This window comes from Nannobrachium achirus, assembly GCF_963921795.1.
Source record: "Nannobrachium achirus genome assembly, chromosome: 7".
NCBI classification, from domain to species: domain Eukaryota; kingdom Metazoa; phylum Chordata; class Actinopteri; order Myctophiformes; family Myctophidae; genus Nannobrachium; species Nannobrachium achirus.
This window is the reverse complement of record NC_137816.1, coordinates 33,249,769-33,266,988: the sequence shown is the minus strand read 5'-3', so window position 1 is coordinate 33,266,988 and position 17,220 is coordinate 33,249,769. Positions and strand designations below refer to the sequence as shown.

The following is a 17,220-nucleotide window of genomic DNA, read 5'->3' as shown; positions in this document are numbered from 1 at the left end:
AATTTCCTTGCTGGTACCCCCCCCCCAACCTTCTGTGATAGATTTATTAGAAGTGTTTCTGCACCACACACCAGCAAACGCTTCCTCTGGCACTACAATGGAATTTTGGACATTAATAAAACACTGCTAATAATACCTGTACTGTAGTGTACATGCACAGTGTAAAGTGCATAACGTGTGCTCCATGTAAGAACTATAAAATCCTTAGTGCGCTGCGAGTCTTGAAATGTGTGCAAATCTTTGAATATATGTATTTTTTAAGCAAACTTTTGTAACTCAAATTTTGATTCTGGGGGGTCCCTGGAACTAAATATTTTGAGATGGGGGTCCGTGGCCAAATACATATCAGTTTGGGGGTCCTTCACATGAAAAGGTTTGAGCACCACTGACATAGAAACATAGGTTTTTAAAGATTTTTCAAAAATAGCAGATCAACAAGCTCGCAGCGCTGTGAGCTTGTATATCTGCTATTTTGTATTTTTCAATAGTTAAAGCACAAAATAATGCGTAACAATGCATTCCCAGTCTAAATGGGTTAAACCCCCTCCCCCTATGAAGAACATTCATGGGGGCCCCGTAGTGAATCCTTGTACCCAGGGCCCAGAATTTGGTGTGACACCCCTGGATTTTACTGTGCACTTTCCCTCACAGCCCCAGCTATAACTTTTATGGAAACACTGATTAGACTTCCTATTTAAAATGGAGGAAGTAGGATTGGAAGGGTCTAATAAAATAGGTTGTTTGCTATCAAACACATAAGCATGCCGATATGCACAGTAGTACATACATACAAAAACCTGTGCACGCACCACCACTCACATTAACACACGCGCACAGTAAAGGTCCAGCATTCAAAATTGTACTTAGGTCAAAGCATAAACATATTATCCAAAAGTACACATAATGCAGAATGTCACATTTCACTTTTTTTTCTTTTGTCAAAATCATTCAAAATACTCAAATAGACGAACAAAATCTACAACTACAAAGTAACTTTAAAGTAGTACAATATTTTCCTCTGAGACGAGTAGACATGTAAAATATAAAAGAATAGTCATACTCAAGTAAAGTTAGAGCACCTCAAGTACAGCAATTGAGTAAATGTACTACTTAGCTACTTTCCTCCACACAGGTTAACACACAGGTGACATTTACACCTGCACCAGATGCAGGCAAAACAAACATGCCATTGTTTGTGATGGCGGACACACAGAGACAGAGAAACTGACACAACAACTGCAGTATGAAAGCATGGCTTCGCTAAACAACGTAGAGTGGAACTGGAAATCCTCTGGGCTTTGATTTTGGGCGTGTGTGATTTATGGAGCGCACCGGAGGAAAAACAAGCCACAGCCTGGGCCATAAACAAAGCCCAATATTTTGATTTCTTTCTGTTGTTTTTTTTGACGCAAGGATGACTTGATTGCGGTCGGAAGTGGCGTGGCCTCAGATAGCCTCGGAGCGGTGAGCCGTGTGACCAAAGCCCAGATAAAGAGCGTATCTGGACTGACAACGGAGCCCGCAGGGCGGAGTCCCATATCAACCAACCATGGCTACGTGTAGTGGTGGAGGAAGCGTTCTGATTTTTATTTAAGTAAAAGTAGCAATACCATTAGAAGAAAATACTCTTTCTGCATGCAAGTAAAAGGCCTGTATTCAACAGCTGCCGTGTTAAGCAGTCATACAGTGTGGGTGGGCCCACTTTCAATATCCTGGCGGCCCACCACTGGGCCCCCGGGCCACGGGTTGGTAAACACTGCTCTCCAACATGTACGTGCCATAAAGTATTTCTCACGTTTCCACTGACATCCAGGCTGTGCTCAAGTTGAAACAGGAGTGAACATTAACCCTGGTTATATTTTAGCAAGGACACGGCAGCCAGTCAACATTCCCGTCCCGCACAGAGGAGGGAGGGAGGGAGGGCGAGCTCAGGCCTGTCCCGTTTTAAAAAGGGAATGTCACCATTCACCAAGTTGTAAACACTTCCTGTCAGGAAGGGAGCACTTCCTTAATCCTGGAGCAACCCCTCACTTCCTTATTTTCCACCAAACAACAGCAAGGCAGCTGCCTGCTTTCTCTAGTACTGTACTGTAAAATATTCATCTTCTTTGACTTTACTTGACTATTTCCATGTTTTTTCTTTTTTTTTATATATTTAGGTATTTAGCAGACACTCTTTATCCAGAGTGATTTACAATAAGCAAGGTAATACATCAATACATCAACATCAATACATCAAATGCATATTAGGAATAGTACAAAAAAAACGTAGGTAGACCAAGCACCTAATAGAGTAAAACATTTATATTAAAAAAGAAAAACTAAAAAAACTGTCAAACTTTGACTCCACTGTATCTAAGAGGCAAAAATATTGTACTTTTTACTGCACTATAATTATTTGACAGCCTTAGTTACTAGTTAGTTACTTTGAGATACTGTAAGTTAAATCAATATTTTATACTTCAGCTATTTGATCAACCAATTTACATCGTTCATCCTGACTTGCATCATTCCCGAGTAGGCCTGTACCCAACAGTCACCAGGACTAGCAATGCACCAGAAACTGATGCTAACAATGTCACTGTCACAGTGAATATGAAAATACTGGATGCAACTCCAGTATTTTCAGATTCACTGCTGCTGCCCTCAGAAGACATCATCGTCAACCAAAGGAATGCATATAAATTGGAAAATGAGTTGTAAGAATGCTGAAATACCAAATAGAAGTATTGTGCTTCCCGGTGGACACAGATAACAGGGCAGCTCTACAACCAGTACAACAGCCTACTATAATTACACTGTAATCCACCAACTCCTGCAGTGGGAGCACGGTCAACCCCATGCAAAGACATTATTTCTGCATTACAGACATGAATATAAATATATATCACACACAAACACAGAAAAACGCCAGTGGTAAAGCAGAAAAAGGGAAAGCTGAGCTGTCATCTCAAAAACAAATATAGGCCTAAAAGAAATGTAAAACACATACCAGTACCAGTACGGGGATAAGCCTGACTGTTGAGCCTGATTTAGACGTGTGTTGTTATAGACATTTCACGGGGAGAGACACCGACATGCAATCATATATGAATTAACCACTTAAATCCTACATAAGTAATTGACCAGACAGAGTCCCTCAGGGTGCTATACTTGGTCAGTGCCATTTTCCCCCTCTACATCAAAAACTTGTATCTGAAAATAGTCAACCTACAAGCTCACCACGTGTGAGACTCATTCTGAGCTTAAGTGCTGTAGGTCGGCTATTTCTCCCGAACGTTCCCCTATTATGGAATGCCCGGAACAGGGGATGCTCGGGTTCAAGCTGGTTAAGCACGAACCACTGCTGGCAGAAAACAAGCTTTGTGTAAAAACACCAACTCTGCCTCTCGCATATTCTTCCCATTTGTGCCTCAGATGGCATACAAACCTCAGGGCTCAATTTGTTTCCTTTTAATCAGTGTGTGTGTGTGTGTGTGTGTGTGTGTGTGTGTGTGTGTGTGTGTGTGTGTGTGTGTGTGTGTGAGTGTGTCTTCGCCTTGCCCCCACCAGCGCTGCCTGCCTGCCTTGTCGGCCTGCCCAGCAGCAGCAGCGCTGCACAACACTGTCATTAAACAAAACAGTGCCATGTGTCTATGGCTCCCCGACGACCCGGGCTCTCTAAAACACTAACATACACGGCTAATTGTGACCTGGTGGAATTATGTGACCATGCAGCGTTCCAGGGACACGGCAGGGCTACAGAGGAGCTGCTGCTCAACATCTGGCCCGGGGGACCACCAGCCGTCCCCAAGTGGACCATTTGCACAGGTCTGTAACTCTAAAGGCCCTTTTCCACCGGCAGCGATAACGATGACGATAGCCATACAATATCACAGCGATAATAATGCCTTCACATTGATGTCCGATAAAGTTATCGGACATCAATGTGAAGAGGCACCAATTAACAGCCGTTCGCGCAGAGCGCACCTCGAGCTGTTTGTCAGAGACCCAGTTTCATATCACTGTGATCTTAACCACATCGTTGTTGATCCTAACGATATAGTTGTCGGCTATCGTTGTCTGTATCGGTGTTGGGTGGATGCTGCCGATCCACTTCAATTGAAAAGCCACTTTTTAAAATCGTTATCGTCATCGTTATCGCTGCCGGTGGAAAAGAGCCTTAAGAGTGTACAGATGCAACCAAATGGATTTGGTTCAATCTGTACACTCTTGAGAGTTTCAGACCCGTAAGGGTCCGTTTGGACCCCAGGTGGTCCCCGGACACGACGTTAGGAACCAGCTGCAGAGACGAAGGGCTCAGATGTACCAGGAAGAGAATAAATAAATATGTTAACTAACGGTGGCCAAATGCCACATTTTCCAAGAATTATAACTTTCGTTGGGCAAGTGAGCAGCGGTTACATTATAAAACCCGACCATGAAAACCGTGACAACTGCTATCTAGTGATTATTCTCAACGATGCAGAATTACTGCGCTGTGATGGAAACCTAATTGGATCAGCGGGGCCACCAAAATGACATCTGTGATGAGGGGGCTGAACCTTCTTCTGAAAGCTAAATTGAATAATGATTTGCTTATGTTTTCTTTTTTTAAACTGGGTGACATCATTCCATCAACCATATGAGCCGCTTGGTTGGCGCACGACCAGCTAAACTGCAGCCAGGCATTCTGTGCTTCCTTCCTTCAAAAGTGCCCTTCTATGACTCCTCGCTTCCTTCCTTCCAAGCGCTAAGAATGTCACGATTATGACATTTCCCTTGACAATGAATTGTCGCTAAAATAATTGCGATTAATGATTTAATTGTGTTTCTGTCATTGAGGCAACCTGTTTTCCACTATTTTCTTTTGAAATTCTGAAAATATTTGAAGATTTTTCAATTCAGAAATGAGTGACGATTATGCAAAAATATAATTGTGATTATCTCATATAATTGCGACAGCCCTACAAAGCGCCCTTCTATGACTCCCTTGCCTGGGCTACGGAACAAATCCACCAAGGGCCTCTGACACTGGTAGTGCCAGAGTGTTATGCTGTGAGCTGTTCAAAGAGTAAATATCTCCCAAAACGCTGGAACATGAAATTGGACAAAGTGGTTGGGATTCTTGGAATTGTTCCGGAAACGTGTGGCATGCTTGGAAGCCTCTGTGAACAATGGGCTTGACTGGCATCAAACGTCAAACACTCATTCACACATCACACACTAGACGTAGAGACAAATTATCACAACAATGGAAATAACTCTTCACTCACTTGAAGTTGTGAGTCACATCTGGCAGATACACAACTCTCCGTAACACATGGCAACAAATTCAAGCTCTCTTTCTCAACAACTCTAGCCTCTTGCGGATCTCAGCCGTATGCAGTGGCGTAAGGAGTACACAAATGTTTTTACTTAGTAGCAATATTGAAATCATTTGTTAAAATAAAAGTTTTTGATTATTGGCAGTATAAAACAGTATAAAGTAGTGACAAAATGGGAATACTCAAAGTACCTCAAAAGATTAAAAAGGACTAAAATATTTTACTCGAGTTCAGTACTTAGGTAAATGTACTTAGTTACTTTCCACTACTGTCTCAGCTGTGAAGCCTAGTATGACACACTGACCACAGCCGTTTAAAATGAATGTAAGTGGGAAGTGTCTCCCGTTTCAACATCAGTGTATGCAATGCTCCAAGTACATAAATCTCCCCACCAGGCAACAAGGGAACAAATACAACAATATGATGTGAGTTTATGCTGCTGTCAGGCTGAAACCTTGTAAATGGAAATATAACCTGTGTTCCGGTGGACCCAATGTAGTTATTAGTCACAAGCTCTTGTTAATACATCATTTGTTCAATATTCATAAAACTGTAACTATTTTCACTTCAAATGTAAAAAAAAAACAGCAGATATACAAGCTCACAACGCGTCGCACTGCTTGTAGATCGGCTATTTTTGCTATTTCTGCGTGACACTGTAGTGTGGCGAAGCAGGGCATTAATTTACAAACAAATCTAAAAAGTTGAAACATTGACACACAAGGTTTCTGCCCGAAAGAGAAGTAAACAGGTATGTGTTTGTGTAGAAACCTGTGTCGCTCTGAAATTCAGCTCCCCCAGCTGACAGGCGATTCTGACAGGCACTTCAAAAAGAGGGGGGGATATAACAAAAAAGGATGGCTTCTGATGTGTTCCGTTGATTCCATCCATTCTTCAAGAGATCCCCTGTTCAGAGAGCCAGTTGATATTTACGTGCGCGTTTGACATTCCTTTTCCTACCAATGGACCTGGCGGAGGACACTCACAGCACAAACAGGTAGAGATAGGAAATGGAGGATGCACAAACAACTGTTCACCCTCAGACTGGAATGTCAGGGTGATGGCTGGCAGGAGGAACAACGGATGAGGGAAAAGTTCAGCCATGCAGCGCAACGTTCCAATCTCGCACCGGCAGGCGAGGAGGAGTGCCAATTTGACCACATTGGATTGTAAGATTGCGGTCTAGAAAAAAGGCGGCATAATTCAGTTCCTGCGCATGCCGCAGTACGCCACGAAGAGGAGGGGAATCATCAGATTCAATCAGAAGCACAAAACATCAGAACAGATTGAGAAAAGACAAAAATGAGAAACCGTGTGAGGCTGTGTATATCTGTTGTTCCCTGGGAAATCAAAGCAATTGCAACATTGTGTTCTCTGTTGAAACTCTGTCACCGCATGCCCTAGATTTGTTTACCAAGTGAATTACTGGACTGAAAATATTGTTTTCCACTTCCAAGTACTATGTGCAATCTTTCTACAAGGACTGACAGTGGAAGACATCCAGTCATGACTTTTACAAGTCTAAAAACGATTTATGGAGGTACACATTATGTCAGTGGTTCTCAGAGTGGGGTCGGGGGACCTTGAAGGGGTTCCAGGCGGTCCACAGTTAATTTAGTTAACTTAATATACAGTAGTTTAACCACTTTAGCCCTGGCCTACAGTATATAGGCCTACATCGGCTGTTTGAAAATATTCAATCTAGAAGCTCACAACGTGTTGCAATGGGACACGTTGCGAGCTTGTAGATCTGCCATTTTCATAAGATCTTGAAAAGTTTTGATACATTTGGAACATTTTAACAAATCTTGTAAGGGGGTCCTGGCCAGGCACAGAATCCTATCAGATCTGGGTCCACAGCCAAATACAATAGTACCTATTAATTTGATGGTCCTTCACATGAAAATGTTGGCGAACCACTGCCTTACTGTATATATCATCAGGTTTTGAGTTCAGGGACAAATGCACATGTGTTCACTTCTTCACTTGTTCAGCAGAGATTTAATAGGCAACGGTTCAGTCAGTCAAGGACCTTCTTCAGTTTCACGTCTTATGCCTCATGAAGGGTCCTTGCCTGTTAAACTGCCATTGAGCAAGTGAAGACAGTGTGTCCCTGATTCCTCAAAGTATAACTGTAAATGCGTACTCCACCAAGACACCTGTCACAAAGATTTCACTGAGGTGTGAAAGAGACTTTTGGTAAGAAGTAGCTATGGGTTAACCACTTTGAACTTGGTGTCCCTAATTGGGGCATGTCACACAGGACCTGAGACGAGGGCGTGGCTGTACGCTACTGATCTGGACATTTGATGATGACACGTAAAGAAGAAGAGGACCAAATAATAATCAACCAATAAATTATACAAAGTCTTTTGATGGCCTGATGAATTGCTTGTACTGTACTGTATCTACCCCCACACAAAACAGAAACACACATACAAACACCACGTCATCCACACTTGCTGCTCAGGATATAAGCTAATTACCCACAACTGTCCCTTGAAGGACTCTGCTGCTAGACAGCACACGATTGGCTCCCAACGGATGCTCTCTTTCTGATTCCATTATCAGAAATGTGATCTGGGCCACAGGGGCTATAGGGAGGGCAGCTGATGTCCATTTGCAGCATCCATCTTTCACAGACACAATGCAACCAACAACAAAGTCAATTTGATTATGTAAAATCTTCACGCATACACAAGAAAAACAATGAAAGTTTGAATTCTTTCATCCTGCAGTTCCTCCAACACAGTTGAAATGGAACACTGACATGCAACTGAGTGGTAACTGGATTCCAAAATGAGACTGGGTTCGAAGCATCAGTCACAACACATGGTATTTATTGTTTTGAAATTCACCTATAGAATCACCTACAGTAGCACTCGCTACCAGAAGTCGGTTTTCTTTCTCCCTTTCTACTAGAAAATATAATTTGGCTAAACAAGTAATTTTTTATGATGCGTGAATGAATACCAATCAGCCTCCATTGCAGTAGCAAGTTTTGATTTGATTTTTAAATAAGAGTTCATGAACAGGAAAACAACGTACACCTGAGGTAGCGTGATCACTTGGCTGGAAGTGCAGAGCCATCACGGGTACCCACTGTGATATACTCAACCCAGAGCTATAAAAAGGTTATGCAGGAGGCGAAGTAAAAGAAACAAGCAGTGTAAGGGAAATCTGTCGTTCCAGATGCCTCTGTTGGCTGCACAACAGCTGTCTGCACTTACAACCCAACTGAATGCTTCTATAGATAGATTAACGCAGCCTGGTTTATAGGCAGACTGCATGAAGGGACCCAGAGGCCCTGGAGGATACCAAAAGTCAGTGCTTGTGAACAGTGTTTCCCTCGGGGAGTCAGCCAGGCCTGGCTGATGACAAGCTGCATTTCACACGGACCAGGACACCGTGGCGCTCCACTTCTGCCCCTACTGTTTGTGTTTACACCAGGGGTCTTTCTTTACATTAATCACTTGAAACCTAGCATCCCTATTCTGAGGAGAACTCTAGTCAGAGAAGCTGCGATAGCCTGCCAACTGTTGTGAGTTTGTAGATCAGCTATTTTTGGCAAAGAGGTTTGGTGTAGGGGGGAAAGAGCAGACCTAGTAAAGAGGGAGAGGTCAGGTTTACCAAGTATTGACTAGTGTTTACATGGTTAAATGTCTGAAAATACACGTTAACATGAATCCAACTGTCAAACAAGTCTATGAAGCTACAGTATCTATGAAAAAGTTTAATCTGCAACACAATTTTATGCAATATGTAGTGGTGCTGCTTCATCTCTCTCTCAGCTAAGGGGTTCTTGGCATGAAAAACATTGAAGAAGACCCCTGGTTTGCACATCTCTGAGAGTGCACACTGTCATCACTTAGAAGTGTCCTTGAGAGAAGTTGGGTTGGTGCTGAGTGAAGCGATGAAGTGGGAGATGAGGCCTTTAATTAGCTCAAAGCCATGATAATTGATCATCTCCTCCTCGGGCTCGCTCTACCATGAAGGTCCCGGCATTGTTATAAACAAACAAGCACAACACAATGAACCTGGAAAGGAAACAAACCACAGCCTTTCTTGTGCAGCTGTTGTGTACATACTGCGATCAGTATGGAAATAAGGCATTTTTCATCCGTTCGGGGGAAATAATAGCAATTCAACATAATGGCATTCCAACATGAGATATCCACCATCTGAATAAATTGACACATTCAATATGGAATGCAGCTGAAGTGGAGTCAAGCCTGAGACATTTGAATTACAAAATGGTAACATCATCATAAGATGTTAGCATCGCATTTTGATGAAGTGTAAAAAAAAAAAGAGAGAATATATCATAAAGTTTAGTAGACCGATCGGTTTGGTATTATTTGACCTTGAGGACATAATAATGTTGCATTTTGTCAAAATATCGGTAATCGGTTGTAACATCAGTAATGTGTGGCCTTCCTATGACTCTCCAAAATTGGGATCGGGGCATGGTGGGGCACAGGGGCACTCAGTAGTGCTGTCGCCTCACAACTAGAAGGGCCTGGGTTTGAATCCTGCCGGGGACGCCGTGGGCGCTGGGGGCGTGTTCACTCCTCCGCATCATCATCACCACCCACCCACCTAGGTGGGGTTGGCAAAAGGGCCTTTCTGTGTAGAGTTTACATGTTCTCCCTGTGTCCCCTAGGGTAGGTACCCTCACAAAAACATGCAGTAATCCTTGTCTCTATACTGACTCCCCCTGGCCAGCCGGGGCGCCTGATGGAGGGGAAAGGAACTGGTTGGAATAACGTGTTCCTTCCACGCGCTACGTCCAACCGGGGAAACTCGGTGTAAAGAAGCAACTTGGACTCCTCATGCATAGAAGGAAGCATGAGGTCAGTCCGTTGTCTCCCCAGGTTGGCAGAGGGAGTGTAGCGCCCAGGATTACATTAGATAATTGACACCGGGTGAAAAATGGGTTACAAAATCGTAGGATAAATATTTTAGAAAGAATTGGGATGAGCATCGGAGCCACAAATATGGCATTGGTTTGGGCTCTAATATTTAGAACTGGAACGTACACGCTGCAAATGTCTCACCTTTAGTATCCTAGTGCAGGGCTTCTCAAAGTGGGTTTGTAATATTTGGAATGTATCATTGCCACTTCAGTCTAACCACAGACAGTCTTAGACCCTCTATACTTAGTAAAATGGACCCGAGTTAAACTGTACAAAAAGAGCAGATCTATAAGCTCTCAAGAGTCACAACACTTGTAGATTGGCTATTTTGGTGAATGTTCCCCCAGAATAGAAATGCTGGGAGTTAAGTGGTTAAATGCCAAGTATAAAAGTTATTTTCTGTCTGTTTTAATGTAAACGAATATTGTCTCCAGTTTTCCTCATGACATACTGTATCTTTGGGGGAAAGATTTACATATTATTTATGTACTGTTAATATGACAAAGGGTTCTATAAATTAACAATGTAATTTAGGGGTGCCGTGGATGAATATGTTATTTACAGGGGTGACCTGAGCCAAAAATGTTTGAGAACCACTGTCCTATAGTGTGTTCTCCAGTGAGTGTGTGAATGGAAGTGAAGTGCTTTGGAAAGCTGAGATTAAAGCGAACAATAAACACTTGAAGTCACTATTGGCATTTCAGGCATTAGCTCAACAGTTATATAATTAGCATCAATGAGTCAAGTAATTAAAACATCAATGTAGCTGAGCAGTGCTTTTAAGGCGCTGTTTTTAAGGCTTTTTTCTCCTCACGTTCAGGGTCTCACTAGTCAGCAGTCAGCACTTAAAGGTCTCATGATGACATACTGTTTTTACAAAACATAAGTCTTTATCATGGTCCTTCAAACGTGTATTAAAAGGTTTTAACTGAAAAATCCACTCCAGTGAGCCATTGCAGTTTCTCTCTGTGTTCTGAGGCCTTTTGAGTTGGGACTAATGAACTCTGACATCAATGTCCACAGGCCAATCACAACACTTTTCTGAGCCTAATTATTCAGAAAAACTCAAGACCACAGAAAAACTACTGAATGTTGAAAGTTTCGTTTTTTTGGGGTGTAATTGAGGTCAGGAAACCTAAAAGAAAAAGAAAGAGAAAGAAAAGAAATTGATGTCATGAGACCTTTAACCAGCAGTTATACTTACACAGTTCTGCATCAATAGATTGGGCATCACAGAGATACTGAAGCATCTGTTAGTGTCTCTATTCTGTTTCACAGCGCTTGTTTTGCGTTCATGTTCGGGGTCTCACAAACTGCTGGAGCAAACAGTGCCAAATTTCTTGAACACAATGCCAGTAGGGAAAGGAAATATGGAAGTCAATGGCGGTCAGTCCGGGCTGAAACCTTTCAGAAATATTGCCCGCATTTGTGCCTAACGTCATCACAATATACCATACCAGATATGGGCTTAATATTGATGATATCAGGGATCTCCAATATATGGGCATAAAATGGACATGGACAGAATTAATTTGCAAGTGTGGTTGCCATGACGCAAGTCACACTTGCAAATTAACTCTGTCTTGGCCATATATGGAGTATGACATGAGGCGTGACTGACTGACTGACTGACTGACTGACTGACTGACTGACTGACGCACATGAGCTGCAGGTTTTCATAGTAAATGCAATAAAAGGGTGGCACAACTGGCACATTAATAGGCCTCATTGACTCACTCTCTCAGTTCCTAACAATATGGAAGGAGACCTCGAACTATATTTCACAGAGCAAGAAGCAGCGAGCAGTTTTGCTGTCTGAAATGTTGTGCTGGGCAGTGCATCTGAAAGGAGGTGTGCAGACAGCCGATCATGCTGCCGTGGCAGTGGGCAGAAGGTGTACTCCTTAGGAGAGATCGGTGGCTCGGAAACTGTCTATCTCTGCTGTTACTTGTTTATCCTGGCCTAATTTCGGAAAATGGTGGGCCAGATTTCTTGTGCATACTGCTGCCACGGTGTGACTGGAGCAAGTCTTGCAAAGCACTGGATCAAGGACCAATCAGCAACAAATGTCTTGGGCTAATGACAAATCCCACCGATTTTTGTTCATATACTATTTCTGAAATATGAAACTTTTTTTAGCGGTGCTAACCGCTCCTACATCTGGCTTTGTCTGTGTCTCTCTATTCTGTTTCACAGGGTTTGTGGTGTGCGTATGCCACATGAAATCAAGAGACTCACATGGTAGCCACACCATGTGTGCGTGCGTCTCCAGTTGTCCAGATGTCTCTTTTCTCGGATAACACAGACAACTAGAGACATAAATGTCTTCATGGACCTGTTGACCTGTGTGTGTGTGTGTGTGTGTGTGTGTGTGTGTGTGTGTGTGTGTGTGTGTGTGTGTGTGTGTGTGTGTGTGTGTGTGTGTGTGTGTGTGTGTGTGTGCGCGCGCGCGCGCGCGCGCGCGCGCGCATGCGTGTGTGTGCTTATGTTTATATGTGTCCATAGGAATACAGTATTTTGTTCTGGAGGACATGCTTGTTCACAAATCGACACGTGGAGAAGCCAATAAACAGGGATTTGCAAAACAATTACAGTGGTCTACCTCTGTAAGCCACAGTAAGAGGGACAATGCTTGGCTTCCAGACTAACAGTAATCCTCAAGTAACGTTGTACGGTTAAATCCTCTGAGTGTTCGGCACATTGTTTTGTCTCAAGAAATAATGGCTGTCTCCTGAGCAGCATGCTGTACCCTTATATAATGACACTTCCTATGCATCCCAAGTTATTTCTCATATTTTATACTCATTCATTTTATAATGCTTTATTATAATCACTCTTATAGTGCTTTATAATTACTGAATTACAATAGCATAAATCACTACAATTGGTCATTTTGTTGCTTTGAGAAACATTAAATATATGCTAGAATATACAGATAATTATAATACCTGACCATATAAGTCATTATAAAATGCTTTATAATGTGATAATGATTGTGTGTTAATGATTATTGTTATAAAGCACTATGAGTATTTGTGAGTGATTATAACTATAAGTATACAGTGTTATAAGCATAATAATGCATTATAATAAGTATATTTATAACAAATCATAGACCGAATATTTTTATATTTTTTAATAAAGTAAATAATAATCGCTTAGTAAACAGCTTTAGCTCCCCATCATATCAAGGGTCAATTAAAGTAGATTTCCCACAAGCTCATTCACATTGCAGGGTGTGAGGCCTTTAAACCACAGCCACACACTAATGTGCTGTCTGTTAAGTCATAATGTGCACACAGAGTGTGGGGAGAGGCAGAGGTAACTGCATTTCTCTGCTTGGGGCCAACCATGCCTAATTAACTTGGGAAGATCCAAATAAACGTCAATTAATGGGTGACAGCTATAATCCTACTATAAATGCACAAAATCTCTGCCAATGTGAATGCTTATCTGTCCTTCTCGTATATATCGAGAACTGTCCTACCGATCGACTACTACTTCTATAATGTTTTTTTTTTCTTTTCTTTTTTTTCTGTAATTGGTGGGCTATTATGACTCTCCGAATCAGGATCCACATCGGAACCCAAACACTGGCACCAGCCAGGCTAAAAAAAAACAGCAGCTGAAACTGAGTGAGGAATAGCCAGTTTTAGCTCCCTCACCCACTCCAGTAGCTATGCTGTTTGTTACATCATTCTAAAGGGCAACAGGAGAGTAAAGGCTTTCGTTTCAGAACCCAAAACTTAGTGCAAAACTTAAAAATATAAAGCTTTATTTTATGATTCAATGGCCCCCCACCCTGTCCTTGTGTCATAGATACATACACATGACACAGCAGGCAACATGTAACTCAAATTAAAGAAAAGAAAGATTTGTCTCGACTTGTGATATCCAAGTACAGCACAAAATGTTTTCTGCTTTTGCATAATAGCGCTTCAGAGACAGGTCACTGAGTGAGCAACGTGAACACTGGCAGACTTTACGACTGAGAGAAGAAACAAATCCCTCTTGTGCAATACAGGGAACAGCTATAGACCACACCTCACAATACAGGTGGGAAGGTAAACACACGCGAGAGGAGGAAGTCACCCGAAGGCGAAAGCAAAATGACCAAGACAACCAGCACCGTGAAGTTCTCACAACACTCAGTTCAAGTGTCATGTTGTGAATACTCATCACTGGCAGTGAAGTTCAGCACATGGGTGTTGTTGGCTGGGGTGGAGGAAGTACTCATATTTGTTTTACTAAAGTAAAAGTAGCAATACCACAACATAAAAAATACACTTTTACATGTAACTGTTCTGTAATCAAAGTTCAAAAAATGTGTCGCACTGCAAGTCATGACAAATTGTGAGCTTGTAGATCGGCAATTTTCAAATAGCCCAAGTATAAAACAGGGCTCAAGTGGTTAATGTATGTTTCATAATAATAATCTAAATATTACTTTGCATATTCGAATACTACTCGAATACTTGTAGTGGAGTAAAAAGTGCAATATTTGCATTTTAGATGTACTGTAGAGGAAGTATGTAATGTATTGTTAATTACTCAAGTAAAGTAAACCTCAAATGGGTAACCTTGCAAGTACAGTACTTGAGTAGATGCACTTAGTTACTTTCCACCACTGATTGTTCTTGGTGTAACAGAGCCCTCATCTTTACACTTCATGCTTTCACCTCCTGTGCATGAGCTACACACACTGGCACATTCCAATGTGAGATCACTCTCTTCCACGTCCTTAACCCCATTGACATTGAAAAGTCTCAAGTTTCTGCAAATGAACCAACACACTACTCGGGGTGCATGAATTCCTGACGAGCCTGACATGGCAGCGTGCTCCAGGGCACTTGTCGAGTGCTGCAGTGCCTACAAGCATTCTGCCCCGTCTGTCTGCACATTCTCTTTCTGGTGATGAGTTTGCAATAAGCCCCCTGGGAGGCAAAGTACGGGCAGGGAAGGAAGAGGGTAAGGAGATGAACTGGAAGAGAACACTGTCAAATCAGAGCTACAGTATACCAATACCAAACACACTATCAGACCAACCAGAGGCATTTAGAGCCAAGCCATCACCAGTGTAAAACTTGACCTGTCTAGCAAGCAACACAGATATTTAAGTAGCTATGTTACTGTCATTCAACTCTGTTCAACAATACATACATATACACATACACATATACAAACATACATATACAGGCCTATATATATATATATTAATACATACATACATACATACATACATACATACATACATACATACATACAGTACATAGGCATTGCCATGCCAATAGCCACCCAACACTTGAGGATGCCAAACTGACAGGAGACAATACTAAGCCTGTGTTTAGCACACACACAAGACAGAGCAATGTTCAAGTCCTTTTTTCAAACATAAAACTGTATACAGTTGGAATATAGCTAGTCCTTCCAGCAAGCATATTACCAAGTACATTATTGTATTTGAAATGAGGTTAATGTCGCAATACAGTGGACAGCCATTGTACAGTCAGATTGAAAACAAGTTTGGCCGGTTGTAACGAGTCATTGCTTTAATATCTGAATGAATAGGCTACAGATAGGCTGGGTAGGTGATTCATAAACTCACGTTTATGATAGTATTGTACCAGCACTCCTTGACTTTATTGATTGATTGATCGATTGAATGAATACTTTATTAGCAGTTCGAATAGGAAATATATGAGAGTACAGTATGGATACAAGGTCTACTAATTATATTTAAACCCAATAAAGCATTATCATGGCTTGTTTAGATTGTCCGTAACTTGTACTCAATTCACTGATAACATTTAAAGAGGGCAATTATAAGCCAGTTTCATTAAGTAAATCACGTCAATATACAAGACAAATAGTTTAATATGACATGAAAAGTTGTGTTTCCCAACTAAGCTTGAACTTACCTTCTCTTTATTGTCATGCTCCGTGGGGGGTGAAGTGGGGGACTTAACGCTCCCCACGGCCACAGCCTGGGTCACCGTGATAGTGCCGCCGGGGCTCGGGCTGCTCTTCTCCACGGTCTCCACCTTGATGAGCCGGTGCTTCGGGGACACATACTTTATGTCCGGGGACCCCACCGCGCTCAAGCTGGAGCCGAACGAAATATTTCCACCTGGCGTGTACGGGTCTTCGAAGTCCAGCTCTTTTTGTAGTTTGTAAGCAGCGAGGATGTCCGGCTGTGCGGGGGGGCTCGGGTAGGTGGTCGCCCCGGGGCACGGTGACTGGTAGCAGCCGCCAGGCGCACCGGGCACACCGGTGTGACAGTGTCTGTAGTCCGGCTTCGGAGGCGCCGGAGGTGGTGCTTTGGTAGTTTTGAATCCCAGGTGCTCCTTGAACCACTTGGCCATGCTGCCAGTGCATCGCTCAAAACTCGATTAAATGTAGTCACACTTCCACCTTTCCCCGCGTGAAGTCCTCCCCGGGGTTCTTTTTGCCGTGAAACGTGGGAGTCTTTTTTGGCTCTCCTGATCCCGGCTGGACTTCGGAGCGTCTCCTCGCCGCTCCTGCGGCACAGAACAGTGCGCTTCTTCCCCGGGGTCCCGGCGAGCGCAGCGCAGCCACAATGCTGGCACTTTGTGGTGTGACTGACTGAACTGCCGCAACTCTGTCACAGTGTTGTCGCCGCGGACTGCTCTCTGCTCCGCTCGCCTGGCTGCTGTTCTGTCTCTCCACTGAGTCTCCACGTCAGGTTTGTGGCGTCTACAACACTGCTCTCCACCCCCAGCCAGCTCAGCCCTCCCCTACCTGAGAACATTCACTGCCATCTACCGGACTTGTGATAATAACAGGAGTCACTCACATGCGAATCTCCCAGCTGAGCTCATCATTCATCACCACACATGTGCGTTTGCATTTGTAGCGTTTTGGCGGCAAGAGTATCCTGATTTTGTGTTTAGTAGGCCTATCTGTAATCTGTATCATGTATAATGTGTGATAGTTTTTGTTATTGTTTAACATAAAGTAGGCTATTTTGTAAAGGTAAA

At 42.7% G+C, this 17,220-nt stretch overlaps 1 protein-coding gene across 2 annotated transcripts in view; it reads right to left on the bottom strand.

Annotated features, from left to right (window-relative positions):
• The window catches only part of shf (Src homology 2 domain containing F), a 202,089-nt gene extending 185,241 nt beyond the window's left edge, over nt 1-16,848 (bottom strand). For both annotated transcript variants that reach the window (XM_080729992.1, XM_080729993.1), the window contains exon 1: nt 16,141-16,848. In XM_080729992.1, the coding sequence (XP_080586118.1) occupies nt 16,141-16,584 (444 nt within the window). In that variant the 5' untranslated portion in view covers nt 16,585-16,848. The remainder of the gene's footprint in view (nt 1-16,140) is intronic.
• Between the last annotated feature and the right edge of the window lie 372 nt (nt 16,849-17,220).